This window comes from Argiope bruennichi, chromosome 6 (assembly GCF_947563725.1).
Source record: "Argiope bruennichi chromosome 6, qqArgBrue1.1, whole genome shotgun sequence".
Classification (NCBI taxonomy): Eukaryota; Metazoa; Arthropoda; class Arachnida; order Araneae; family Araneidae; genus Argiope; species Argiope bruennichi.
Genome location: NC_079156.1, coordinates 13,345,017 through 13,372,940, shown reverse-complemented (window position 1 = coordinate 13,372,940; position 27,924 = coordinate 13,345,017). Strand labels below are relative to the sequence as shown.

Sequence of the window (27,924 nt, the reverse complement as noted above, 5' to 3'; positions counted from 1 at the left end):
TATTTCTGGAATTCTTTTTATGAAGTGTTACATAATTTAGAATTTAAACTTGTTTAAAAATAAATTTATTGGGAAAAAGGCGTTTTCAGGAGCACTAAAATTAAATTTAAAAGAATGTCTCATAAGGATGCTATATTTAATTTCGTAATCTTAATGCCAGCTATATTTAATTTCGTAATCTTAGTTTTAAAAAAAAATAGATGTTACTTCTGAATATTTTTTTGTCATTAAAAATGAAATCTCAAAACATCCCGGCATTCTGCTTCTTCCATGTTTTGGGCGAGGAGGTGTCGAAAATTGCTTCAATATAGTCAGACCAGTGATCGGGAAGATAAAATCGAAAAAAAAAAAAATTATGGCTAAAATTTTTATTTCTTTAATCATTTCATTTAGGGTCGGTCTGGTGTGACTATTACAGTTTTTTCTCTTCGGGAGAGGAGAGTTAAGATTGCAAAGTAGAAAGGTAATGTAAAATATTTTTCTCCTTATTCTTTAGCCTACTTTGAAAAGGAACATATTCAATCTCAAAAGTTGTTGAGTATAAATAAATTGCATAAAATGAATGCCAATATTGTATATTGCCTGCATGGATGTTCCATGCAGCTCTTACTAAACTTGAGATGTTCAAAAAAACAAAATCACTTTTTACGAAAGAAAATGCATATAGTCAAAACAGTTGTCTAAATGAAATTTGTATCCAAAAAATATTAATTTTTATATGCATGTCAGTGTACAAATACCGAAAGGGCTTGTGTGGAAATAAAAATTTGTATGTTCCAGTTAAGGTAGTGCCTTGTTTCTTTGACCATGGGTATTCTGCATTACTATAAAATGACGCTGCTAATTTATCGTTTGATTTCTTACTTTTAATTAACTAATCTCGCGCCAAAAAAGATCGCGATAATGTCGTTTGGTAGTTTCGAACTTTTTATGCTTTGATTATCGCACTTTTGTAATAACACAACTTACGTTTTGCATTAAACGACTTTATAACCCGCAATCTTAAGAATTCTTCCGGAATATTCCAGTAATTGTGTATTTGTGATCAAATACCTTGATACTGTTTATTGCTTGCATTGCAATGGAACAAACAAACATTTTTTTTTTTTCTGAGGCATTTGCAAGATTACCTGAAACTGGAAGTTATACAAATAAATACTTCTTTCATTTTATTTTTTAAAATTCATCTTTGGTTTTCTTGCAAAATGACTGAAGATACCGTAACAATGGAGAAAAAACACTAATATTTCCAATTTTACACTTTCCTAGATTTAGTTTGCAGCAAGAATTAGTCTTTTAATTTGAGTCACTGTGATGACAACGCGCTGATAAAAGATACTTAATTTTTCCCACGGACTCCTACAGGTTAAATTTATTTTCATTTTGTGCGAAATAAATTATTGAAAAGTATGATTAAAATATTTTTAAATTCATTAAAAATAGAATTTTATTTATAAGTTAAAACACTAATACCATTTAACAGATTATATTTTAAACTTTAATTTAATGTAAAAATCAGTTTTTATGTTATAATATCTGTGGAATTTACAGAGAAAAAGGGCCAGAATGGGTCTCCATTATTAATTAATTAAAAATTGAAAAAATCGCTCAGAAATGAATTTTCTTGCTCACTGTAACTGTAGGCCAAACAGTATGGCCTGTATGATGCCATCACATATACATGCATTCATCTTTATTATTATCATATATATATATAATTAAGATGTTCTTTTAGGGAGGAGTGGAACTTCTATTTAGAAAGTGCAGGGAAAATCCTATTATATGGCACCATTTTCATTATAATATCTGGATACGTGCTGCAATTTTGGCAAAACGCAAGGTCGAATTGTCTCCAAAATCTTGAATGTCGCAAATATTGCTCCCGCTATAATACATGAAATTTACCAAAAACTTGTCCATCCCTCCAGCTTGCGATTGAGGCTGCAATAAGTCGTATCAGTGCTTCAGTTCAGGAGAAATTCAGTTTTTCGCTTGTATATCACTGAAATAGGTATTCCTCGATATGGGACCATTGAAAGGATATTGGATAAATGGAATGTAAATATGATTTCTTTTGGATATGAAGGTGTTTGTCGGTTTGATTCCATTGTGCTCAGTAAAGAGGTTACTTTTCTTATTTGGCTGTAATATTTTCTCTGTTACTGTTCTAAATCTACTTTATTTCTTTACTTAATTAAAATATCAGACTTATGATGAACAGGAAATTAAAATCAGGAATGAAGACGGCCTTTTTTTGATCAACACCGATTTTAGGGATGCATTGCTAACGAAAGGTATTGCAGCTAAAGCTGTATTGAGGTTATTCAATATAAAAGAGCTTCGCGATAATTCGATTTTGCATTTCACTAAAGTTTCTGCGCTTGTAGATCGGCTTTAAATTCAGGTGACGGCCGCGGTAGCCTGGTGATAAAGTCTCGGCTTTGGAACCGGAGGTTTCACGTGTGAGACTCGATTCCACCGAAGAACAGTCGTGTAAACGGGTCTGATGCATGTTAATTCCGTTCGTGCCAAACGTCCTCCCGCTGGTGTGATGGGGAAGTTTGGAGAGGGGTTATCGGTTCAGGTGTCGTCCTCGTCGTCTGACCTCGATTAAAAAGGAAGAAGTCCGTCCCAAAATAGCCGTATTGTCTCTTTAAAACGGGATGTTGATATAACTAAACTTTAAATTCAGGTATTTAAATGAATATTATGCCCTCTTATAATATTTTCTCTAGTATTTCAAAATATAAGCTTATTTTATTTGTAACTCTGTCAGAAGTGTTTGAAAGTATGTTTTATACCGATTGGTAGCATATGTTCTTTTAGTCGCAATAACTTGCAAAACAGTCGGATATGGAACATAATTGCTATAATGTTTTATGATCCACATGGAACTTTTTTTTCCCTTTTCGTTTCGAACATCCCTTTTTCGTTTGGCAGATTAGATTAAATTCACCCAGTATTATATAACATATATATATGGCTATTTTATTTATACTTGTTGTAATTCATAATAACAAATTTTTCTTGCCGAAATGTTCTTTAGAAGGACATGATAAAATATTCTCTTGTCAAAAAAAATCTATATTTCCAAGTGCTTTTTAACTTTTAATAGAGTTTGGGTAAAGATGTCTAAATAAAAGGATGATTAAAAAAGTAATCCATATATAATACATTAAGAAAAACCAATGTATGCAACTCAGGAGGAAAACTAATTTTTGGGAAGAGAATATTAGTTTGCAGTAACTCCGAGAGAAAAAGGATGGCAAGAAGACATGCCTTAAGATAAAGATAGAGAATTCAAATTCAAGATCTAATTTTTTAAAATAAAATGCATTGGTTTTTAAGTTTTAATTTACACATATAAATAAGAACATGGAGAATGCAAAGTAGCTACGTTACCGTTTTATTAATCTTAAAATGAGAGAGTCATTTGTGCGACACACTATATTATTTACAAAAATATAATAATAATAACTGTATTAAGATAATAGAGCAAATATAAATGCTTCGTATTTCATTTAAGGGTATTTATTCAATTGATATAAAAATATGCATTTTATTTTAGTAGAAGAAATATTTTATTCAGATAAACAAATTTTATATGTTTAGATAATATAAGTTAATGTAAAAATAGTTATAAATATAATTCTTACTTTATTCCTTTTTACGATTGTTTAATCGATTGATGTAAATATGTACAGTTTATGAATTTTATAGCCTTATTTTTTACCATAAAAGTTTTGTGGCAAATTTATCAATGAATTGAGTTTCATATATATTTTCTAATTTGTCATTTTCTATACATAAATCATGTAATTTAAATTGCCCTAAAAACGACGAAATGTTTTGGCTCATTATTAAACTAAAAACAATTTCGTGTAAGTTTAGGTTCTGTTGGACTACAATATAATTAACCCACTGTAAAATAGCATTGGACGTAAATCTGGTGACTTTTTTTCTTTTATTTCCATAAAAATAATTACATTTGATTGGTTTTGCAATTATAAAATATTATCTTTTACTACTAATTTTAGGAACCGCGGTGGCCGGTGGTAAGGCCTCGGCTTCAGAACCGGAGGGTTTCAGGCTCGAGACCAGCTTCCACCCAAGAACCACCTTGTAAGGGGGCCTGATGCTCGTTAAATCCGTCGGGGTCAAATGCCCTCTGTAGGTGTGGCGTGGAAACTTAGAGAGGGAGTGCTAGCTAAGGCGTCGTCCCCGCCATCCGACCACGGCTCAAAATTACGAGGTCCGTCCCAAAATAGCCCTAGTGTTGCTTAAGACGGACATTAATATAACTAAACTACTGATATTAATTTTTTGGAAGGAATGAGGCAGGGGTTCTTAAACACTTCAACTGAACTCCGCTCTGATATTAGTTTAATAATAAATAAGTTATTTAAAATTAGAGAAATTTTTAAGTTAGCTAAAGGCTATTGTTTTTAATGACGAACTCTACTTGTTGAAAATCCCTATGCTGAAATATTTGGATCTCTGGAAATATATTAACGTGTTTTCAGTTTATATCCTGCTTCCTTCTACCATTTTATTTATAAGTATTACGCTCTACAATTGCTACATTATTCATTTTTTAATCGGATGAGTCAATATTTGTTGAATAATTACAATTCTTTAAATTAATCAATTTTGTTTTTAACATAACTTTCATAATATCTTAAATAATATAATTAATAAAATATGTAGGATTATTTTTAAATTACAAATAATTACTTTTCTAGTCTTTAAAACTTTCCAATTGACTGCATGCGATGTAAATAAAATTCATGCACAATATAAGTAGAAAAAAAAAAAAAAAAACGTTTGATATTTACTAACAAAATTTGTGTAAAGCAATAATTGAAATAAATTTTTCCCTAAAAAAATTCCTTCGTCATATTAGATGTATCAATACTAATTATTATTTTTAATAATTTTTAATCTGTATACAATAGTATTCTATTTAACCAGTTATCCCGTCCATATGGTGTGGAAGTTTGGAGAGGGGGGTGTCAACTCAAGTGTCGTCCACGTCATTCGATCGCGGCTCAAAATGATGAGGTTCGTCCCAAAATAGCTCTAGTGTTGCTTTGAAAACGGGACGTTAATATAAATAAACTAAACTAAAAATTAACCAGTTTTCTAAGTGGAAATGTATTGATGGTAGCACTTTTTAGTTTTTTTCCAATATATTCTAATAACAATATTGTTATATGGTGTTTGTGCAAAAAAGCGTTACATTTCCGTTGCTATTTTTTTAATCTTAGCCACTCAGTTTCTTTAAAACTATTATTGTAAAAATGACTATTTCCAATCTGATTCCGCACCTCCTTAAACCGCCCTTGAATGTAATATTTTTTTTTTTTTTTAATCTACCTTCGAAAATAAAATCACCTTTTGAAGAATTTACGTGCCAAATGATATTAAGAGCTGATCGTTTTTGGCTAACAACTCGTTTTCACCAGATTATTGGTTGCTCGTATAAATAATTTAATCTTAATAGGTTCCATAACAAAATAATTTAAACTTCAAATTTTGAAAGTTGACTAACTTTTATAATTGTAGAAAGTTTCCGCAGTTATATTCATTATGCTTATGCTACTCTCCAATATGTTGTTATTTCACCTAAAATTTGAGCTTCAATTTTAAAAGGGAAGTGATTAAATTTCCACTAATCCAATAATGTGCTTGTTGCATTGAAGCATGCTCATTAAAAATCTAAGAATAGAAAAGGGAATCATTAATAATTAAAACTTTTCATATACTGCAGAATATATTTCATGATTTATATAATGATGGTTATACAATAAAGATTTATCTACTTTAATATTCTATTACAATCTATATGTATAAACCTCTACAGCTGCACTTTATTCAACGCTCCACTAATTAATAAAGCTGAAAAATGTTATTAGAAATGTTCAAAGTATTTTGGATAAGACTATTCATTTGGAGGAAAGAAGATGTAAAAGAAATTAAGAAATAAGCATCAAAGTTTAATCGAGGGCGAAAATAAACTAAAAAATATTAAAAATAACTAAATAAATTCCAATTAAGTGGCATTTAAATTAACTAATTACCAAATGCTATGACTTAACTGTCAAATTGATGACTCTATTTTCCGAAATTATTATCTTTCAAAAATAATTTTTTTCACTGACTTAAAATTCAAAAAATTGCTTCTTTAATCATATCGATTTCATGTCTGTACAATGTTTTCTTCATTTTTAAGAAATGCTTTTAAATGTAATACACAGTTTGTAACAATTAATTCTTAAGGCTATGATGAGATTCAAATTCAACCATCAAACTATTCAATCACGTGCTTTTACTAATGTTAAAATTAAGACAAAAAAAAAAACCTTCTTTGGACATTAATTCCGAAATGGGAATTTTACTTCCGCTTTTATTTCGTAGTATATACACTTTTCAGTTTGCATGTGTTATAATTTGTTTTAATTTATTCGAGTTTCTCGGTTTTATCAAATAATAAGGAGAAATTTTTAATATATATATATAGATATATATATCATATTAATATTCAACCATAAAAAAAAGTTAATAATGCGACCGAACAAGCCAGTCACCAAAGACGGTTAGTTTGATAATAAAACTTCAAACTAAAACATACTTGATACTAAAGATACTAAATAAGATACTAAAATAAAAAGATACTAAACTAAACTTGCTGGATGCAATTTAATTGTAATTGCCATAAAACTATTTATAATTTTTTTTTTTATTTAAAAGCTTATTTTAAAATGAATTCCATTATGGAAAAATAAACCGAAAAATAGAAGGAAAATACAGAATAAAATATTTTATAATAATAATTATGACGATTTGAGTTTCATAACAATGATTATAAATTGACATAATAGATAACATCTTACTGACCATATAAATCTTAATAAAACATCTTAATAAATTAATTAGTCCAACAAAAATCATTTTTGTTCTGCAGTATTCAAATAAGTTATGACGAAGATGTCAAAATTTCGTTTAATTTTTAAATAAAATTTTAATTGACATTTAAAAAATATCGCTCAGTCTTGCATTCCTAGCCTTCCAAAGTAGGTCTGAGCCAAATTTAGTAATTCTAGTTCTATTAGTCAGCCACATAAAGAGCCAACATGCAGACTATATTATTAGTCACTTTTTAATCTAGTATCATAGTTCTAATGGAGACGATTAATTTCCTTTGCGACGAATAATCCGGTTTTTTTCTTTTCTTTTTTGCTCCCTCTTATTGGCCTAGATATAAGAAAATCTGCCACATTGGCAGCTCCTAGAAGGCGATAAACGCTGCCATGTGGTTCTCCCATTCGACAGCAACCTCGATAGCGGCTCACACCTGTTTTGTTTTGATTTGCGCCCATCCGGAGCAGACAACATGGCGAACGCCGATCGCTGGCTGATCGCTTTCCTTTTGGCTTGCTTCATCATCTTGTGTTGTTCCGAAACGTACACTTTCGATCAAAATATCGGAGTGGCTTATGAATTCAAAATCCATGTGGACGCCGGCAAGGAGGAGTGCTTCAGTCAATATGTCCATCCAGGATCCACTTTCTACGTTGCTTTCCAGGTAAGGGAAACGGAGCAGATGGGGAATGTCACTGTGCCACGTGTTGATAGTGAAGGCAATCATAAAATCATCGGTGTCGCTCAGTTTTTATAGGGTCGTTTCTCTCCGAAAAATGATTCCCTTTCATTGGTAGGAGAGATATAAAAATCTTTTATGATATAATAATTTTTTAATTGATTTAATTTCTTTACTGAATCCATTGACACTGCTGAAAAAGAAGATATTTTGGAAATGTATATATTCTGCTAGCAATAATCTAATTTCTTCATAATTTCTGAAAATATAACTTCAAAGTGCTTTTTTGGCCTCACTAATTTTTAAATATGTTCTTAGTCTACCTTTAATCAATAAGATTGGTGAATTTTTTTTTTTTATTATTGTAGTTACATTATTCCAATATATGTTACATTCTTAGAAAATATTATTTTTTTATTCCTTTATAAATTAAGTAATCTGTTAGCTATAATTGCATTTTCTGATAAAACGTAAAATATATTGAAAAGATGCAAATAAAAATTTGTAACAATTCTTATCTGTTAAAATTGTAATGAAAAAAATTATGCATTTTTTTTTAATTGTAGAATATTGGTTGAATGATGATATGAGACTTTTTTTAATTAAAATCCATTTTTTGGTTTCTGCTTACATTTTTAATGTTCTTCTTTCATTATAAATTAATTATTTTTGAATTAAGTCTATTAATTTCTATAAAAGATTTAATTCAATTGTCATGCTCAGTGAAAAAAAAATGTATATAGACCTTTCAATATTATTTTTAAAAAGAAAAGAAAAATTCTATTTCAGAGTTTAGAGTTGACGAGAAATATTTTTAAAACAATGATCATATGTGGAGAAAGATGTTTTTTTAGTGAGTCATTCAGTGGGCTGTGTTTTCTTTTAATCTTATTTTACTAATTCATTCAATGTACTTAATATTTGGCAGCAAAAAATAAAAACTGCTTTACTATCGGTGAATTGTGGACAGATTTAAAACAAGTTATAAATCTTGTAAGAAAGTATTTGATCAAACGTGTCCAAAAATAAATAAATAAACGGAAGAAGGAGCATTTAAATGCATGTATTCCTTTTGCCTTCTATGTATTCAGATGTTTTATGCTAACAATTCTGAAATGGCATTTCCTTCTTTTTTTACTTTCTCTAGAGCACTGTAATTCGACGTCGAGAATTTGATAAATGTCCATTTTTTTAATCGTCAATAATAGTGAAAATATATATTTTATAATAACAGAAACGAAACAGCACGAAAGTTATTATAATCAATGTTTATTAATAAATCATATACAATTATAACTAAAAAAATAAAAGGTTTACTTTTATTTTTTACTTTTTTTTAAGTAAACAAGTTTAATAAAAAAAAAAAACGATTTTGTGTGTGTGTGTGTGTGTGTTAAAAATCTCTTTTTTTAGAAACTCTTAACTAAACTAAACTAAAACTTTTTAGAACTTTTTTTTAACATATCGTTAAGCATATGTTTTGTCCATCTTATTTGTTACAAAATTTGAAATAGTCATTATTGTTGTGCTTCATGCTAATAATTTAACATTAAAGCTATCTGACGAAGTAATTTCGAATTAAAATTATGAACATAATGAAGTGTTATTTTTTAGAAATACGATGAATAAAATTAAAGATTCAAGCAAATGACTATTAAAAAATCAAGTAGAAAGCTTAAGAAAATGGGAATTTTTAGATGAAAAAATTAATTTCAAATTATGGTGCATTAAGAATCAAAAATAGATAGTCCATTTTCTTGAAGACAGTTGAAAAAAATAATTTGAAATCATTTAATTTTTTAAAAAAATTACATAAAAATAAATAAGAAGTATTAATTGAAATAAAAAATGCGATAATCTTTATAATTTGAGCTAATGTTAGAGAATATTTAAAAGAAAATTATGTGCACTTAGAAAAAATTTATGTATTTATATTAAAAGAAAATATTTAATGGAAAAAAGAACTCTTGAAGTTCTTTTTTAATGAATGTTTTATCGTGCATCCCATTCTGTTTATGGTATTCTAATTGAGTTTGTTGAATGAATGGTTTTCCATAAGATTGGAAACAAAACTAAAGATGTGATATAAAATATTAAAAAAGTTTAATATCAATGGAAAGGTTATTTCTCACATTTTAAAATCCATGCTTGAAATTCTGTTTTTTTTTTTTTTTTTAATCATTAAAAGCTTTACATTTTATGGGAATTTGCGGAATTTTTCCTCTTCCTTGTATCATGTTCGTCTTTATGGAGAGTGCGCAACTGAGAGCAACCTTCCCATGGTCAGGCTTGACCAAAATTCATGAAAATTAAAAAAATTGGATTAAACATCGTTTAATATTCAAACAAAGATAAATTTTTGAACTATGAATGGTATAAAAATCAATTTCGAGCTATAATTCTTTCTGAAGCGATTGAGGGAAAAGTGGCTGGCTGTCTGCAAGCATGATAATTTATACTTATATAAAGCTCAATGTGTGTGTGTGTGTTGGCGCTCTACAGGTCAGATCGTTCAATCTACAGCTACCAAATTTGGTACATGTATACCTTGGAGGTCGGGAATGTGCACCTGTGGTCCTTTTCTTTGAATTTTTAATTAAAATTTTATTTATTAATTAAAAACTAACTTTCCCGCCAAAAAAATCTTTTCATTTCCCCACCACCAAATGATTAAGGCTTCAGTTTCTCCCCCCCCCCCCACGCTAACGAGGATTGGCTTAACATATAACATATTTCAAAAAATTCTGTTTATTTCCTTAGTGTTTGATGCATTTAAAATTAAACATTGTTAATTAATCGATCTTTCAGATTCATTCGGAAGTACTTTTGAATTTAAATAAAACAGAATAAAGGAAATTAAAATTTCTAATATGCGTAGAAAATTCACGCATTTGCGTTACAATAATTGGCGTTGAAAATTCACGCATGCGCATTGTGTTCTGATTGTTGACAATGGATACGGACTTGGTTTTGAAGGCTTAACATGTTTCCAACCGATTATTTCAAACGATTCTGTTTATTTTCTTAGAATTTCATGCATTTAAAACTAAACATTATTAATCTGCTCATGATGAATCTGAATCATGATCTTTGTTGAAAACTTCTTGAGATATTATATAAATTAAGAAAAATATTCTTTAGTGCCCATAAGGTTTAAATACTCAGCGACTCTGTTTTCAGTACTCATATTTAAAAAGAAAATGCTTCGTTTCAGTAAAAAAAATATTATTATATTTATTGCAGTTTAATCATTTCCACTTTAATTTAAAGCATAAATTCTACGGGAGCTAACAGAAAATTAGAGAGATACATATTACCTTATGACTGAAGGCCTTTATAATATTATGAGTTAATTATATGACTATCAAAATTTGAAGCTTTAAAATATTTTGATGTTGAAGCTATTAAAATAGGAGTTACATAAAATATTTAATTATCAAAATTTTAACGAGCATTAAGATTGGCGAACCAGCTGGTCGCCAGAGGCAGCTAGTTCAGAAATAAAATGAGATCAAGACGAATAAAAAAAAAACCCAGTTGATTTGAATAAAATTTTGTACGATATTTAGGCTATATCTCTTCGTTCATTATGATTTATTTTCATTATATGCGAAATAAATTATTGGAAAATATGATTAAAATATTTTTCAAATTGATTTAAAATAGAAATTTTAATTTATAAGTTAAAACAGTAGTATCATTTAAAAGATTATTTTTGAACTTTAATATAATGTAAAAATCAGTTTTTTTGCTGTAATATTTTTGGAAGTTACAGAGAGAAAAATGCCAAAATTTGTCTTAATTATTAATTAATTAAAATTCTAATTAAAAATTCCAAAAAAAAATCTACCCGAGTCGCACATTTATGCCTTTCAAATTATATATGTACCAAATTTTGCAGCTGTAGGCCAAACAGTCTGGTCTGTAGAGTACCAACACATACAAATTCATCTTTATTATAATTGTAGATATATGTATAATTAAGATGTTCTTTTAGGAAGTGGAACCTCTATGCATTGGAATATATATATATATATAGTTTGCTTTTGCAAAAATATGTCAATTCTGTGTTAAAGTAAATATTAAGTGTATACCTATAAAACATTTTTATGATTATGTCAGAGTTGAAGGATTTATGAAACAAAAATGATTTCTGAGCTCTTTGAAATTGTATGTTTCTTCAGAGAAAAAAAAATTTCTAATTATAGAGCTTATAAAGTAATTTCAAAAATTATAAAATATTTTAAAATTAATTTGGAAACTTCATAAAAATAGCATATGAAATATGGGAGTAAGTTGAGAATTCAATAATAAAACATATAATTATTAAGATCATAACTTTTTTATTATAAAAATGTGGAACATTTAGTTTGAAGGTTTGTTGATTCGTAATTTTTTTTAAAAAAATAGACTGATCATTTTTGTGCTAAGGTTGAAATACCGGCGCTTTTGATAACATTACAGTTTCTGATGAAAGGGCGATATTTAAAATTATGACTATATAAAAATATATACATATATTTTTAAAGTGAAATTTCCCTTTATTTCAGGAGGCACGATTCATTAACTAAAAAGTTAATTGAAAAAAGGTGTTTTTGTTGGTGATTTTATTGAATTAAAAAAAGTAAAATTGTTTATGAACTTCTTTTCGCCCATATTTCAAACTAGCCGCCTTTTGCGACAAGCAATATTAATGGTTACTAAAATTTTCAACCAAATATACGTAACTGACTTAATGAATTTTTAGCAAAATATTTATATACTTTGAATTTTGATAGATATTTAATTCATATCATTTAAAAGCTTTACGCTTTTCTGCACCTTTTATTATGCATTTCCCTTATTTTCTGTCAGCCGCTCTAAAATTCGTAAGAAGGAGAAAAAAAAATTAATATGCTTTTCTATTTCTAGCCTTTTAACAATGTAATCTAATTTCTAATTTAAAACAATGTAAAATTTGGTATTTTTCTACATGTTAATAGTATTTTAGATAATTTAAAATTTTTCTACAGATTCTTCTCAGAACTAAGCAAAAAATATCTCTTGTTTTCCTGAAATTCTGTTTTGCCAGTAGTGATTTGTGTTCAGGCAGAAAATACTTATGATTGTAAAACAAAAAAGTGCCTGCGACTTTAATAGTGAATATCAATAATTTTTATTTTCTTCCAGAATTCTTGTTTTTGTCTTAATCGGCCGTAATTAATTTATTATTCGTTCAGAATTCTTTAGATTTTTTTGTAAAATAAGCTTAAAATTTAAAAAAAAAGTATTAAGTATGGAAAAAAAATACTTATTTGATAAAAAATTGATATCATTGAAAATACATTTCTTTTAAAATTGTAAAATATTATAAAAACCATTATTATGCTGTGATTTTTTCGGAAATTATCATGGAAAAACGACACAATTTTGCTTAATTTTGAATTAAAATCTTTAAAAAATTGCTCAGAAGAAATTGCTTTCTTCCCTCCAAAGTATATATGTGCCAAATTTGGTAGTTCTAGGTTAGACAGTCTAGACTAATACAAAGCTAACACATACATAAGGAAAAATACATTTATATTTATTATAAGTAAAGGGAAAAAACATATTGAAGGAGATAAGTGCTCTTTTTCTCTCAAATATTTCATGTAAGTATGTACATATAAGCGAACAACTGATACATGACCATCCGATTCGCGAATGTAAAAGGGGCTTTTTTTGGTTCGTCGCAATCCAAATTTAGCTTTTTTTTTTTTTTTTTCCTTCTTCTTCTTCTTCTGTCGAACAAAAAGTACAAATTTGAGCATATTCTAATGCAGTTCATCTTTCCCTGGAAAGATCCAACGAATGTGCAAGATCAAATCTGCAAACCAAAGCGTATTTGATTTATGCCTTTTAATTTTTATTACTTGATTTGTTTTCAAGAAATTTAACCAATTTCTTAAGCTTCGGAATGATTCCTATTGTGGAATGAAGATCATTATGATCCTTAGAGTGTAAGAGGAGGACGTATGTTTTCGGGAACATTTCTGTAGTGATAACATTTTTATTTCACATTTTACTAGAGACAACTATCCTCAAGTTCCGAAAAAGTGCAGTTAGAAGTGATGACGACTTTTAAAGGAAATGGTAAAATGAGGCTTACAACCCACTTTTGCATCTCTGTATAAGCAACTCAAAATGTAGTTTTGCATAATGGACTTACTTTGAAAAAACATTTTTATCTGTACTCATTCTGTTGAACTGAAGTTTTTCGAAAATTTTCAAAGATAGTAGTATTATACTCTGTTTCACCCTAACTTGACAGTAGTGTATATTCTAGGCATGCCGAATCACAGTCGCTGTCAGGGGAACTGGGTTACTTTAAAGTACAAAGTTACTAGAAATGCAGATCGCTGGCGAAACTTTATCTCGCAAATTTTTCGCCAAATAGTAAATATTTATTTACTTTATTATATTATCACTTTATCGGAGATTTAATTGTTTCCTTATTTTCATTATTTTTTCAATATTATTGATGCATTATTTTAGTAAATCATTAATGTTATTTCATTTCGTTTCATCGTTTCTCAAAAGAAAACCCTAAATCTTTCAATATTCGGTAAAGCGTAGTTCGGCTAATGTTTTTCGAAAAGATATCTGTATAATCGTTCACACCTTTTAAAACTTTATCTAATGTTGGGATCTCATTTCTACGAAAATATGCATGGATTTTTCGTCAAATACAGGATAATGTAAAATCATCATATTTTACAAGACCTGAATGTTTACCTACTGAGCCTGGTCATTTCTTTCCAGGGGTACGAAACTTTATCGACAATTTGATTGATAGAATCTTGAGGGTTTCCTCGGAGTCGAGAATAAACGTTTAATATGTTTCTGCATGCTGCACTTTTTGTTGGTTTCACTCATCTTGAAGGTGTACGCAGCGCAGTCGGTGATAACACTTTCTCTTTTTCAGAGATTTTAGAAGTGAATAAAAATAACGAACCGAATAAATATTCAACAATCAAAACTAATAACTACTAATGTGATTAATAGTATCAAAAATATCAGCTGGTAAAAAAGCGAGAATAAAAAAAGTCCGAAAGATTATAATGGTTGCGAACTGAATGAAGCTGAGTTGGCGGAGACGTAAAAGAAAAGCGCGCCAAATATTTGACCTTGAAGACCGGTCCTAGCCAAAGTGGAATTCATTACCTCAATCTTTTAGCTTTATTCGTTCGCTTAATTTACAAAATACTTAACAGATAAGCACTTCTAACTTGAGAATAATTTTAAATACATACTTATAGAAAAAGGATTTCTGTAATTTATGATATTATTTGATAAATTTCTGCGCATTTTAACTATTTTAAAGTCAGAATTGATGGGGAACTCTTTCCCAACGCGGAGCGTCACATTTTCTACCTTTTACAATACTGCCAAGTTAGGGTGAAACAGAGTATAATAGTACTTGTTTTATTGGTTGACTTTGAGGCTCCGACTTCTGTTTTCTAAAGCTGCCGCCCCCCTCCCCTTCTTCAGACGCTTACAGAAGCAATTCTCCCATGTTTGCAAAACAAAACCTTACTTCGCTCACTACAGTGAGAATACTGTATGTACTAGCACAGTTGCTATAAAAAACAATTACGGTTAGAATTTAATAACTTTATTTTGATGCTTTAACTTAAATCAACTTAGAATTTTATTTGCTGGCCGGAAAGTTATATAACCTTGATTTTGTAACCTTTTAGAAGAAAAATTCAGTATTAAAATGAAATTAATTAGAAAATTATGGAGGTGGAAATATAAACCCTGCTGAATATGAGTTTCAAGACATAAATGAAAATATCCTGACATCCTGGAAATAATAGCGTTTTCTTGAATGCTTTCAAAACTCCGAAATAAATCGATTTATTTTTACATTGGTTTCCTTTACTTCCATTATTTCGATAACATTTAATAGCGTCGCTGAGATCTTTATCGACTTAACTCATCGAAAAGAAAGTCCATAATGTGCCATACTTGTTTGTTCATTTTTGGAAAATGAATCACGTTGTTGTGGCTGCTGCTGAATTCTCTAGCAAAATAAAAAATATCTTCGTAGAATTGTAAGCACAAAAAAAAAAAAAAAAAAAAAAAAATCTTTTCCGCTTTTTAAAAAATATAATAATTATTATCAATATTTTTCAAAAAATAAATATATATATATAAGATTATCTTTTTAAAATAAAATATTTAAAATTATGATTTTTTTTTAAATTAATTATTTTCTATTACGTTTCGAAACAATTTACTTTTAACGGCGATAAACACCAAAACAGCTTCTTTACTGTGAATATAAAATTTAACAAATATTTGAAAATTCATCGATGAAATCATCGTTTGATTTCTGATGCAGGTGATGCGTGGCGGCGATGGCATGGCGGGCTTCGCCGTGCGACACCCCTCCGGACAACTGGTGCTGCCCTATTTCTGGAAGCCGAGCGCCGAGTACGAGGAGCAGTCTGCGGATCCGGGAGGTGAGTGGTAATCTGAATATAGGACGAAACTTTCTGAAAAATAAGGTTCAATCTCATGAATTAAGAATATTTCATTGAAGCACTTATTTTTCATTACATTATCAAGGAGAAAAAAAAAAGTTTGAAAGGAATCCCATTAGATTGACTTACACAATGGAACTTGACGTAGCGAGTATGATTATTGCCCAATTGGATTGGATTGGAATTTGGCGTTTAATGGCACAAAAGCCGGTGTCGGCTATGCTGCGCCAAACATAAGATTAAAATATGAAACTACGTAAAAAGACTTACATAAGTAATATCGATTGCTATGAGTCAAAACTTTTAAATAAGGTTGTAGCTTTAATAAAAAAAAAAAAAAAAAATCAAACGGAAAAACCACATACGGTTACCAAGCGTAAAAGACAGTCGGAATCCCAAAATTGGTAAAAAACATGGGTTAAAACCTAAATTATAGATAAGATACCGATTTTTCTAAGGAAAAGGAACACATTTGGGTGGGGTCTTTCACCTACTAAATCTTTCAAGTCTAAAACGGTTGTTTAAAATAATATAAATATGAAGTGTTGAAATCGGAGCATTTTGTTAAAATATGGTGTACAGTTTGATTTTCGTTGCATGTTGTGCACATTAGTACTGAATCTCTAAAGAGCAAGTGTTTGTGAAGTATAATGCGTGTGTCCAATTCGTGGGCGCGTCAATTTAGCATCGAATCTTCGATTAGGAAGAGTGGGCCACAATGCAGTAACGGGCTTAATAAGATGCAGCTTGTTATTAATTTGCAAATCCCATCTTTCCTGCCATTTGGCAAGGATATATTTCTTCATTGAGTTACGTATATCTGTTGGAGGAACTGAATGATCCAAAGCAACATAAGATGTACGGGGAATACAATCCGTTCCCGAATCTTACACTTGAAATGAAATAATTTCTTCCATAGAAATTCATATAAAATAACAATGCTTTCCATTCCAAAAAGAAACAATCATAAGTATAATAATGTTATAATTAATTATAATGTATGTTTTTGTTGTGTAAAGAGATTTGCTTTGGGACTAATATTTAGCAAAATTTAGACACAGTATTATCATTAAACGAAGCAGTAGCGAGCGCAGCTACTGCCTTATCAAGACGAAGCTTCTCAATGAATGAAGTAATCATTTTCTATGCTTTTAGCATGACCTTTATTTTGCTAAAACGTTGTTTGCACCGTTGAAATTATTTTCTTCTCTCCTAATCAAGTCTCCTCAATTGCCTTTTGCTGCTTCTTCGAGATTTCTAGCTATGTTCTTCCACCAGATCATCCATGTTGTTGCTATCCATCTCTAGCCCCATAATCTTGGCCAGAGACATAATTCCGTCTATTAAGGCTCCATAAGTACTTGCTCAAAGTTTTCGAAGTCGCATTCGACAACGCTATCCGACTCAAAATTCTTCTATGTAAGCTATAAGGGTTCTTTTCCAACAAGCGCTCAATGCAGACTGATAAAGGCCAATCTAGCATGTGGCTTCATGACTCGTTCTACGAAACATCGCTCGTTAAGCAAGTGACTTTTTTATTCTTTGTTTTGCTCGTTATGCGAATCATTCCTTATAAGAGGGGTTTTTTTTTTTGTGTGATATTTGACTGTATATTGTTCTCTATTAATAGAATGAAAAATGAATTTAAAAAGTTTTAAAATATTTCCCTAAATTGTTTTGTACTAAAGAAATTCAGCTCTTTTGGTGTTCTAAATAAAATAACCGAACAAAATATATGATCCATGTATTAACAAAAAGAACATAGAACACATATGTACACATTATTTGCAATTTGGAATAATTTGATGCGTTGATTTTAAATGTGAAACAGTTTGTTTCTATCAGTCCTACATTTTGAGATTTAGTGTAGGTAAATCATAAATATACTTAAAAGTTTAAAGAACAAATTATTGAACCGCAGCATTCCCGCAGTTATTTCAAAAATGTATCAGTTTCCTTTTTCCGCAAAATTTCTTCTTTCTCATAATGATTTCGATGATATTAAACGATGATAGCAAAAACAGCAAACGATGATAAAAAGGGAAAAGAATATCCACTCTACAACATTGTAATTTGAATTGTTTTAGGCTCGATTCATTTCATTGCAATCCCTGCGTAACTGTTTTTATTTCACCCAATTTACAGACAGAAAGTCTGCAGAAAAACATTCTTATTTCACTCAAAAAACATAATTTATTATATCGTTTGAACTTTAGAATACTATTTCGCTATCGTTTCTAAGACAAATTTAAAAATTCATAAAACTGCGTCGAAATAATTGAAAATGTGAGCTACTTCTATCAAACTAGAAAAAAAAGTATGTGAGGAAATAATAAAAATTAAACATTTTTGTACTCTAAATCTGCTCATTTTTTTTTAAAAAAATAAAGTTTACACAGTGAATGCCGACTTCGCTAACTTCTGGGCATTTCAGCAGCGAATGAATGGTAAAAATGTATTGCATCAGCTTTCGTGTAAATGTTTTGAAAAATGTATTTAAATAAAGGAAAAAATTACACAGAAAATAAAATCGATATCACTGAAAAATCAATTTTTCAAATTTTAAAGTAGGATGGAAAAAAAAAAGTTTTTTATGCAATATTATGCTCCTAAACTCTGAAAATGTTTTTTAAATTTCGTTTAGTTTTTTTTTTTAATTTATTCCAACGGACTGGTCTGTAAGTTTCATCCTGCAATTTATAGAAATTTTACCAGTATCAAAACATTAACGTGCTGAAATGTTAATCCCCTTGCATGGCTACAGTGCGATTGTGTTTGGTGTTTGTTTGTTTGTTTCTTATGGCACTTGCCACTGACAAGCCCGCTGTTACGAAGACAGCGATTTAAGCCTGAGGGGGACGTCTCTTATTTTTTATAGCAGCGCCAACTAGGGCCAAGAGTACGACTTTGCCACTCACGCATCATTCATTCGCTTGCACAACCCCTTTTTACAGGAGGGCACATTCACACATCTCACAGATAGAACAACAGAAGAACAACCATGCCCAAACCGGGACTCGAACCCGGGACGCCCAGATCACGGGGAAGACGCGCTACCCCTATGCCAGGACGCCGGCTGCGATTGTGTAAAATTCCTCAGTATAAAGAATGAAATGTAAGGAGAGTTTTACGTTATTCCTCGCGATATTTCAAAAAAATTTGAATTGGTGTTTAGTGCGCGGATGGACGGAATGTGCCACTAACAGGTTTAAAAAAAAAAACACATCTGTAAAGACAAACAGTTCATCTTTATTGCGGGATAAATTGATACCATTTTAACCCTGTCCCACTGGGGTTCATCTCGTAATCGAGGATGAGAAGTTTCCGGCATGGTGGTTGGTTCCCGCCACCCTCGTGAGTATACGAAAAAGTTAGGGTTGGCTATCTCATATCGCTGATGGGACGTACTTCCTTAGGGATGCGTTGTACCGTGGTCGGTGATGGCCCTTAGGACTCAACCACAGTTCCCGCCAGTGTGGCTGTCGCGGCGGTCCGGTCATTCAAGTTTTTCCGTGTGCTTTCGGGCAGGTCGGAACAGTCAGTCTATGATGATTAATCCTTTTCCCTGTCTTAAACAAACTTGGTTTTTATATTCGAACGGGAGGAAAAAAAATAATTAAAATAATTACTTTGAAATAATTTTTGTAATTCAGGATTTTTTTTTTTTTTTCAATTTCTCACGTGATGCGTTAACCAATCATATAAAGGCTATTTCTACCATCATGTCTGTATTAATGTTTGTAATTCATGAACGGACTCTTTCGTCTAATGATATCAAAATGACTGGTAAACATCCTTCAAAAAGATTGTCTTTCACAACCACTGATGTTTCCAAGATATTTTATTTTTGCCATTTTCTCTCCCAGGATACTATCATTTGTGCATCGATAATTCTCTGTCTCGCTTCGCCTCCAAGTTGGTCAGCATGTACGTGAATTCGTTCAAGCGAGACAAGTGGGAAGACTACATCAAAGAACTGGAAGAAACTGATGTGACAGTCGCTAATTTCACGGTAGGTTATTAAAGCTGTACTCACTCAGTGCCAAACATATTCAAATTAAAATCAAATATTGTGTAATTAAATGTTATTAAATGTTCCAACATTGTTCTTGGGATTTTTTTTTTAATTTCATGCTTTTAAAATCACTTTCTAATTAGTGCTGAGCCATGGAAAATTTTGCATTGCAAAATACATTAAAAAGTAATTTTTAAAAATTATTTTGTTTTAAACAACCGTTATTGGATAGCTTAAATGCCTTAGTGATCATTAAAATTAAATGTCTTAATGATCACCAAAATTTTCAATTTAATATTTTATGACTTCTTCAGCAAAATGCTTTAAACTTTGTTAATCATGTTCTGTTTTAGAAGCCTTACATTTTTCTGCTCATTATGTTATGCATTTTCCTAATTTTCTGTCATCTCCTTTAAAATTTGAAACAGAAGTGATTAAATTTCAATTTATAAAACTTGTTGAAACTTAACACATTTGGAGTGTAGGAAAGTGAATTGTTCAATGTTTAAATCTTATGTGTACTGCAGAATTTTTTTTTATAATTCTGAAAATTATTCAATACAACTTTTCTTGATTCGACAAAAAATTTAGTAGCAATAAAAAAGCAGTTTTCAGATAATAAAAACGATAATATATTTTTATACAACCAATTATATTATAGGAAAGAACAGCAGTCTTTAAAATTATGTGTACTTAAAAAACATTTCTTCATTGTTTACTTGTGAAATTAAACTTCAGTTGTACGTTCAAAAAAAAATTTCGAAAAATATATTAAAAGCATACTTTAAATTGAAACCTATTCATTATAGAAAAATAAGCTATCTCTTAATACTCTCATCTTCAAAAGTGGAATTAAAAATCAGAATGATATGTTTGTAGTAACAATATTTGAATTTCCTTACAACAATGAAATATATTTTTATTTAATACCCTTAAAATATTTTTAAGTAAATCAAAAATATTTGTAAAATTTGAACTACTATTAAATTGTATCCTTGAGAAAATAATCCTTTAAATTTTAAGATGATATCAAAATTATTTTTAACACTATAATAATTTCCAAAGTTATGGTGGAAAAACATCAAATTTTCGTTTAATTTTTAATGAATAATTTTAATTAAAATTTCAAAAAAATCCTTTTATGTGCACATTTTTATTTTCCGTGGTATATCTGTGCCAAATGTGCTACTCTAACTCTAACGATCTGTTCAGTAGAGTACCAATATACCATCTACTAATAATAAAGATGTATGTGTACATGTATTGATGTTCTATTTGACCTACATTACCAAACTTTCATATATATACTTTGGACAATAAGCCCTTTTTTGGAAATTTTTAATTAGAATTGTAATTAATTTAAAATTAAGCAAAAATTTGAAGTTTCCTCATCGTAACTTCCAAAAATATTACAGTATAAAAATAATTTTTATGTCATCTGTAAATTCAAGAAAAAAAATGTTCTTATTAGTGTAATATAATTTTCCTACTTTTGATAAAAATTAAAAAATATAAATTTTTAGCATATTTAAAACAACACATTTCATTCCTGAATTGGAACTCAAAATATTTTTGCTTATTATTAATATTTCATCCCGGTTTTTTTCTTTTCTTTCTTTTTAATGTTGATCGGTCTGAAGATTCAGCTTATTTTTTCGTGTTGAATAAATTTCAATATAAGACCTAAATTTTAAGCGCCAATTTTAAACACTGTTGCTCTTTTTAGATTGTATGAAGAATACTGATAGAAAATTAGATAGAAAAGACTGCATAGCACAATGATCAGAATGGTATAAGGTTTTCTAAAATGGTATATTTATCAAAATATTTTTCTGAAAAAAATTTATTAAATTAAAATTCCACAAAACATTTAATTGAAATTTTTAGCAATCAGTAATTCCGTCTGATCGCCTCCAAGGTTATTCCTTAATATCCGTAGATATTTTATTGATAATTAATTATTTTTACTCTACCATCGTTGATCTTAAAAATCTCTGTTGATATACGAATAAAGCAAGACATACCTGAAGCGAAAGTTTCATGATTACCTTGGCTGTGAATAAGACATTAAAATTTTAAATTATTATTCTCGTTATTATTTTTTGGTGATTCTTCTGGGGATTGAATTAAAAGCTATGTCCTTTCAGCTCGTGAAACCAAAATTAAATACTGACTGTACTAAATTCCTGATTCTGTTTAATTGGGACTCCAGCGTACTTTGAAAAATGTGTTAAAAATGCGCATTTGATTAGTACTAATATCCTAACAGTGTCTATGCATGCTGATTTTAATTTTCGTATTTGTATTGAATTGCTTTTTCTAAGGAGCATCGAAACTTGATTTTTAAAAATCTCATTTTGTAAATTTATTTATTTTTTATCTATAAAATTAGTCTCTTGTTTTGCGGCAGTTTTCTTTTCTATTTTTTCAAGTCACTGTTTTTGAAAGCCTGAATTTTTAGATTATAATAAACCATTGAAGAAGTTCCAAACCGCCGAAAACAGATTCATCCACATTTGGAATTTGTAAAATAGAACTTGAAGGATAGTCAGATTGGAGTTCTAATGGGTAAACTTTTATGGATTCGTCGCATGAAAACACCGTTTTGAGTTTTCAGTTTCCTCCCACCATCAGGCGATTATCAAATGATTGTATCTCCAAGAAATTCTAAATATATCAACTTCTTTAACAACTTTATTCCTGTTGATTTAATTTTGGCAATTGAAAGTATGTTTGAAATGGATGCCATTGTCCTAATACACGATTCTGAATCAACTTCTTTTTGCAATGAAGCGACGGATTGGAAGGAAAAACTTGTCTGTATATAAGAAGTTGCCAAATTCAAATGAATGGCTCTATAAAGCGCACGAGTGAATGAATCTACCCATTCCTTGTCTAAATGTTTAAGAAATAAAGGACCAACGAGATCACTACCTGCTACTTCAAAGGCGTAGCATGCTTAACTCTATCTAAAGCAGCGTTCCGAGACCTGTGCGCGCCTTGGGACCGACGCATTTTGCCTTCTTTCCCCTTTCTTGTGGTTTTTCGGGGGTTTTAATGTCTTTTTATTTTATCGACAATTTGTGGGAAGCTCCGGACCGACGTTCACATGCAGGGATGGTTCAACAATGGGTCAGTTGGTAGATTTACGACCCTATCTGTAAAGACCACAGGTCGTTGAAACGCGGCTTCACGACAGTGACACTGAATCCGAAATAGCGACTTCGTATTAAACCGTTTGCATTTTCTGTAGCTATTGACTACCTTGCAAATAATTTTTCTTCCCCTAATGATTCACAATTTATAACTCAAAATAATTAAAAATATCTGCATTCCAGGGAGACTCAGTTAACCGCTGAGTAAAAAATATAAATATCAGGTAACAATGCCGGTGAAATAAAGGAATGTTTACCGATTCGATCTGATATTCGCCTTTTAACTCGTCATAGTATCAAGATTTGCGTCATGGTATCTCAAGTACATGATGAAGAATGCTCATCCTGTAGAATGCTGTACATGTTTGATCAAGTGTCTCTCTGCAACTTCCTTTTCGTGCGAAGAAAGTCCACTGATTTTGCATGCTATGTTAGCAAAACATTGCATCCATGCTACAGGATAGATTCAAAAGGAGAAAATTTCAAGGGATCATTTAAGTTGCTCAGTTTGATTTTAAGTCTTTCGTGATGAACTTCCTTGACAAAAAATATTTCACTGGAAGTTAAGGTCCATACAAATATAAAGGTCCCTTCAATTATTCTAATTTAGACAATTGTTTTGGGCTGCACCCTCGAGAAACAAGATTTGCTGGATTCTTATCTTCTGAGACATGCTGCCAGATGGGGATGTTAAATTTAGGAATCTTTAAAACGGTTCATCACAAAAACGAACAATTCTCCAAGACCTTTAATCCACCAATAAGCGATCATTGTTGTACTAATTCGGATGTTTCACACTTGTGTATTGTTTTGCGTAATCCGTGTCAAAGAAAGCATTCTTGGGAAAGAACGCATTCAACTCTGTATTTATTGCGCTAGAATGACATGTCATGCCAAATGAACAAATGTATACTCTTATCATGGAGGTTATATAAAATGAATGTGGAAACTATACTCAAAAGGTTTATCAAAAGGTACTTTTCAGAAATTCAGAATAATTTATAAAAATAATTATTCAATGTTTTGCGAAAATCGACTTTTTTTTTTTTTTTTTAAGAGCAGTCACTACTTAAAATAATTTTTAAATAAGGGAAAATCCGCGATTTTAATGATGTCGGCATCCATTGCATTGATATCTTATCTGCCGACCAACAGGTGTCGGCAAAATGCGGTATCTTATTCACCAGATACCATATCGGTTATACTGCCAAAGCCGACAAATCAGGGCCAAATTATGTCCTGAATGAACGACAATTGAATCAGATATCTCAAAATCTGCGGACTTAACATCGTCGACATCCGACCAAAAATTATCAATAGAATGCGACATCTTATTCTCGTCATCTGACCACGGTTCAAAATGACGAGGTCCGTCCCCAAATAGCCCTAGCTTTAAAACGGGACGTTAATATAACAATAAGCGACATCTTATTGACTTGCCACCTTACCGATTATTTTGCTAGATGCAGTCAAACCACTTAAATATTTTACAGTATATAAACTTTAAGATGGCTTTTAAGTTATCATATTCATTAACGCTCAGCTCTCTATAACTGTTTTGAAGTGTTGAAAAATTTTGCCGACGAGACTCCCAATCTCTTGCCGGCAGTGGAAGAGAGGGTTGTTGCCGACAAGGGGGTACAGCCCCCTCCCCCACTAGAAGTATGTGCCACAGTAAATTTAGTTCCATGAAACTGGATTTTCAAACCAAGATTCGTAAACTTTTCTTCTTTTGAGAAAATTATGCCACTTACAAATTTAGCATTTTGTTTTTATGTAGAAATCTGATTGCAGGTTAAATGATAATTATTAATATTTTAATTTACATTGATAACAAGTAATTAAAACTAGATATTCGATTTAAAGCATTTTTTTTTTTTTTTTTCTTTCTTTCAGCAATTTAGAATTAGATTTGAATTTTTTGAATAGTTATTCACTGAAACTGTTTATTTTACATATAAATTGTGGAGTTAATGAGTGGGAAGTAAAGAAGAGAGAAAGCTACTAAGATGAGGATCAATAAAATTTCAAATATTTGCAGATTCAAATAAAAAGTTCTTTGAAATGATTCACCACAGAGTATATGTAGAACTTGGCTTTCCTTACTTTCTTTTACGTTTTTTTGGGCAACACTGTTTAAATCTCTTATGATAAATTCAAACTATCAAACTTAATAGATTTTCTTGATATAATTTAAAGTAACATATTTATAATTATTTTTGCCAAGGCAATCTTGATATCGCATTGTATATTGCTTCAAAAATAATAGCAAGATTGTTCAAAAACATATTATCAATAATGATAAAAAATTTCTTGTTTCAAATTGAACAAAAGTAATCATTTAAATTTATGCATAATGTTTTTAAAATTACAAAAACTTCTTGATTTTTTTATCATTGACCAAATCTTTAAAAGAAATTGCTTAGAAATATTTTTTGTTTTTTTCAAGAATTTAGATGATCTCAAATAAACACTTTTTGTTTAATAGAATTTTCTTTTATTTTCATTTTCCATCATCAAGCACTTAAAATAATTTTTGGATGATCCAATTTATGAAATAATTGTTTATCCTTACTTATTTGAAGTTAATCTTTTGAATTAAAAATAGAAGGCAATAAGGGGGAAGAGAATAATCAGCAACAAAAAAGAAAGTACAGATTTCACATTTTATTCACAATATCTGTGTTGTAATATTGGAATTCACATTTAGATGAGTACTGCAAGTCTGATTAATTTTCAAAATTTATCACATCAAGTAATACCTGAAATGTTTCTGCTTGCAGAATATCCTCCAAACAGTAGACGGGCGGATAGGAGAAATGTTAAAGTACCAGGACCAGTCACGACGGCAGATGTCAAAAGATTGGTATGTGGTGGATGGAAACCACAGTTACGTGCAGACCTGGTCCATTGCACAGTGTGCTGTCATTTTCTTAACATCAACACTACAAGTGTATTTTGTACGCAAACTTTTTGATACAAAAAATGTAACACCCACAGCAAAACCAAGAGCTTAATATATAATATAGTTTATCAGAATTAATCATTTATATGGCTTTCTGCATTTTAAAAACAAAACCAAATTAAAAGAAGTCTCTGTATTATTATTTTTAAAATGGATCTTTAACTCATTTTACATCTAAAACAATTATTTTGATATATATCTGTGATATTGTTGTGTAAAAGTACATTAAACGCAACTTTTTGTTTTTATTCATTTTAAATGTTTTCATTAGATTAAAATATGCATAAAAAAACCTTAAGTGAAATTAAACACTCAACTTTTTGTACTTGGGTACAAAAAAATTAATAAATAAATAAAATGTTTGTGTTACAACTATTTCGCTCCTTATGAATATAGAGAAATAAATTTTCTCTGAAAAAAAAAAAAAAAAAACAGTGATATTTATGTAACTAAAATTACACATTACCTATAAAAATAATAAAATACAAAAAGTCTTTGCATTTACATTTCTTGAATTTAAATATTTATGTTTATATATATATTTTTTAAATTGCATGCACAAATGATATTTTACAAAATCAAGTTTTATTTCCATTTAAAAGCACGGACTATTTTTGTTTTTACATCTAGCTCAGTCAACCTTGGAATGAGTGAAAAGGAAATCATAAGGCATCTTACTTTGAGAAGTTTTGACTTCATACGTAGATGTTTACTGCTCAATTTTCCGAATGAAAACTTATTGCATTTTTTTTAAAAATAGGATTTGTTAAAATAAATCAGAATGGGAATGAAAGTATCAATGTTAAATTTCCTCAAATAATTAAATAAAAAGATCTTAAATAGTAAATGAGAACTAATTTCTAAAGGTTACTGAAAACAAAAATATTGATAAATGCATTACCATAATTCAGAGCTATAAATCTGAAATGAAATACTTTTATAAATGTATTTTCAAAATTTCTGAAACTATCAAAACATTTAAAAATTATTGTCATTTTTTTTTCTGTATTAAAAAAATATTCCTAACTTTTAAAAAAAAGTTTTGCTTGTTTATTCTTAGATGAAATGACATACTACAGTTGTTTCAATGTTTGTCCATTTTTTATTCTATTTTTGTACATCCTTATTTTCTTGCCAAATATATCTTTATGAAATTGTAGAAGGGAAAAAAAATTAATGCAAAAAGAATGCACAAAACTTTCTGATGATTTATTTTTCAGCTCATTTTGTATGTTTCTCATTGATTAACAAATAAAATAAAATAAACTGATTTTTTTTTATTTTTTTTATTATTACTATTATCTTTTCTTCATCTTATTCGTACATTAACAACAAAAACTGATGCTGAAAAGCAACAGCAATTTATACTTGATAGATATATTTACACTCACCAGATGCCATTATTGCTCAATTAGAAATAAGAATATAGTTTCAAAGTCAGCAATCAAACATTTCATACTCTATTATAAACAGTAGTATGCATGCAGTAGTGGTTTATCAACTAAAAAATGAGCAAACATGCAATATTTCTTAAGGAATGAATATACTTCTAAAAAAATTAACATTTCCTCTTAATTATTTTTTAAACCACAGAAATTCTTGATATCTATTGCAAACATTAAATGTTTTTAAAATGACTGAACTAATTGTAAATCATATCAAATGCCTTGTGCAATGCAGCA

General features: G+C 29.7%; 1 protein-coding gene across 1 annotated transcript; it reads left to right on the top strand.

Moving 5' to 3' along the window:
• Positions 1–7,327: 7,327 nt before the first annotated feature.
• On the top strand, positions 7,328–27,512 carry LOC129972840 (transmembrane emp24 domain-containing protein 6-like). Its single transcript, XM_056087133.1, has 4 exons — positions 7,328–7,585; positions 15,966–16,086; positions 19,974–20,119; positions 26,061–27,512. The coding sequence occupies exons 1-4, from the start codon at positions 7,394–7,396 to the stop codon at positions 26,292–26,294; spliced, it is 693 nt and encodes a 230-aa protein (XP_055943108.1). The 5' UTR covers positions 7,328–7,393; the 3' UTR covers positions 26,295–27,512.
• The last annotated feature ends 412 nt before the right edge of the window (positions 27,513–27,924 follow it).

Excerpts from the sequence above, each read along its gene's own strand:
- LOC129972840 (XM_056087133.1), top strand. The coding sequence starts at position 7,394 with ATGGCGAACGCCGATCGCTGGCTGATCGCTTTCCTTTTGGCTTGCTTC. Across the intron at positions 7,586-15,965 it reads CTTTCTACGTTGCTTTCCAG|GTGATGCGTGGCGGCGATGG; the intron begins GTAAGGGAAACG and ends TTTCTGATGCAG. Across the intron at positions 16,087-19,973 it reads GCAGTCTGCGGATCCGGGAG|GATACTATCATTTGTGCATC; the intron begins GTGAGTGGTAAT and ends TTTCTCTCCCAG.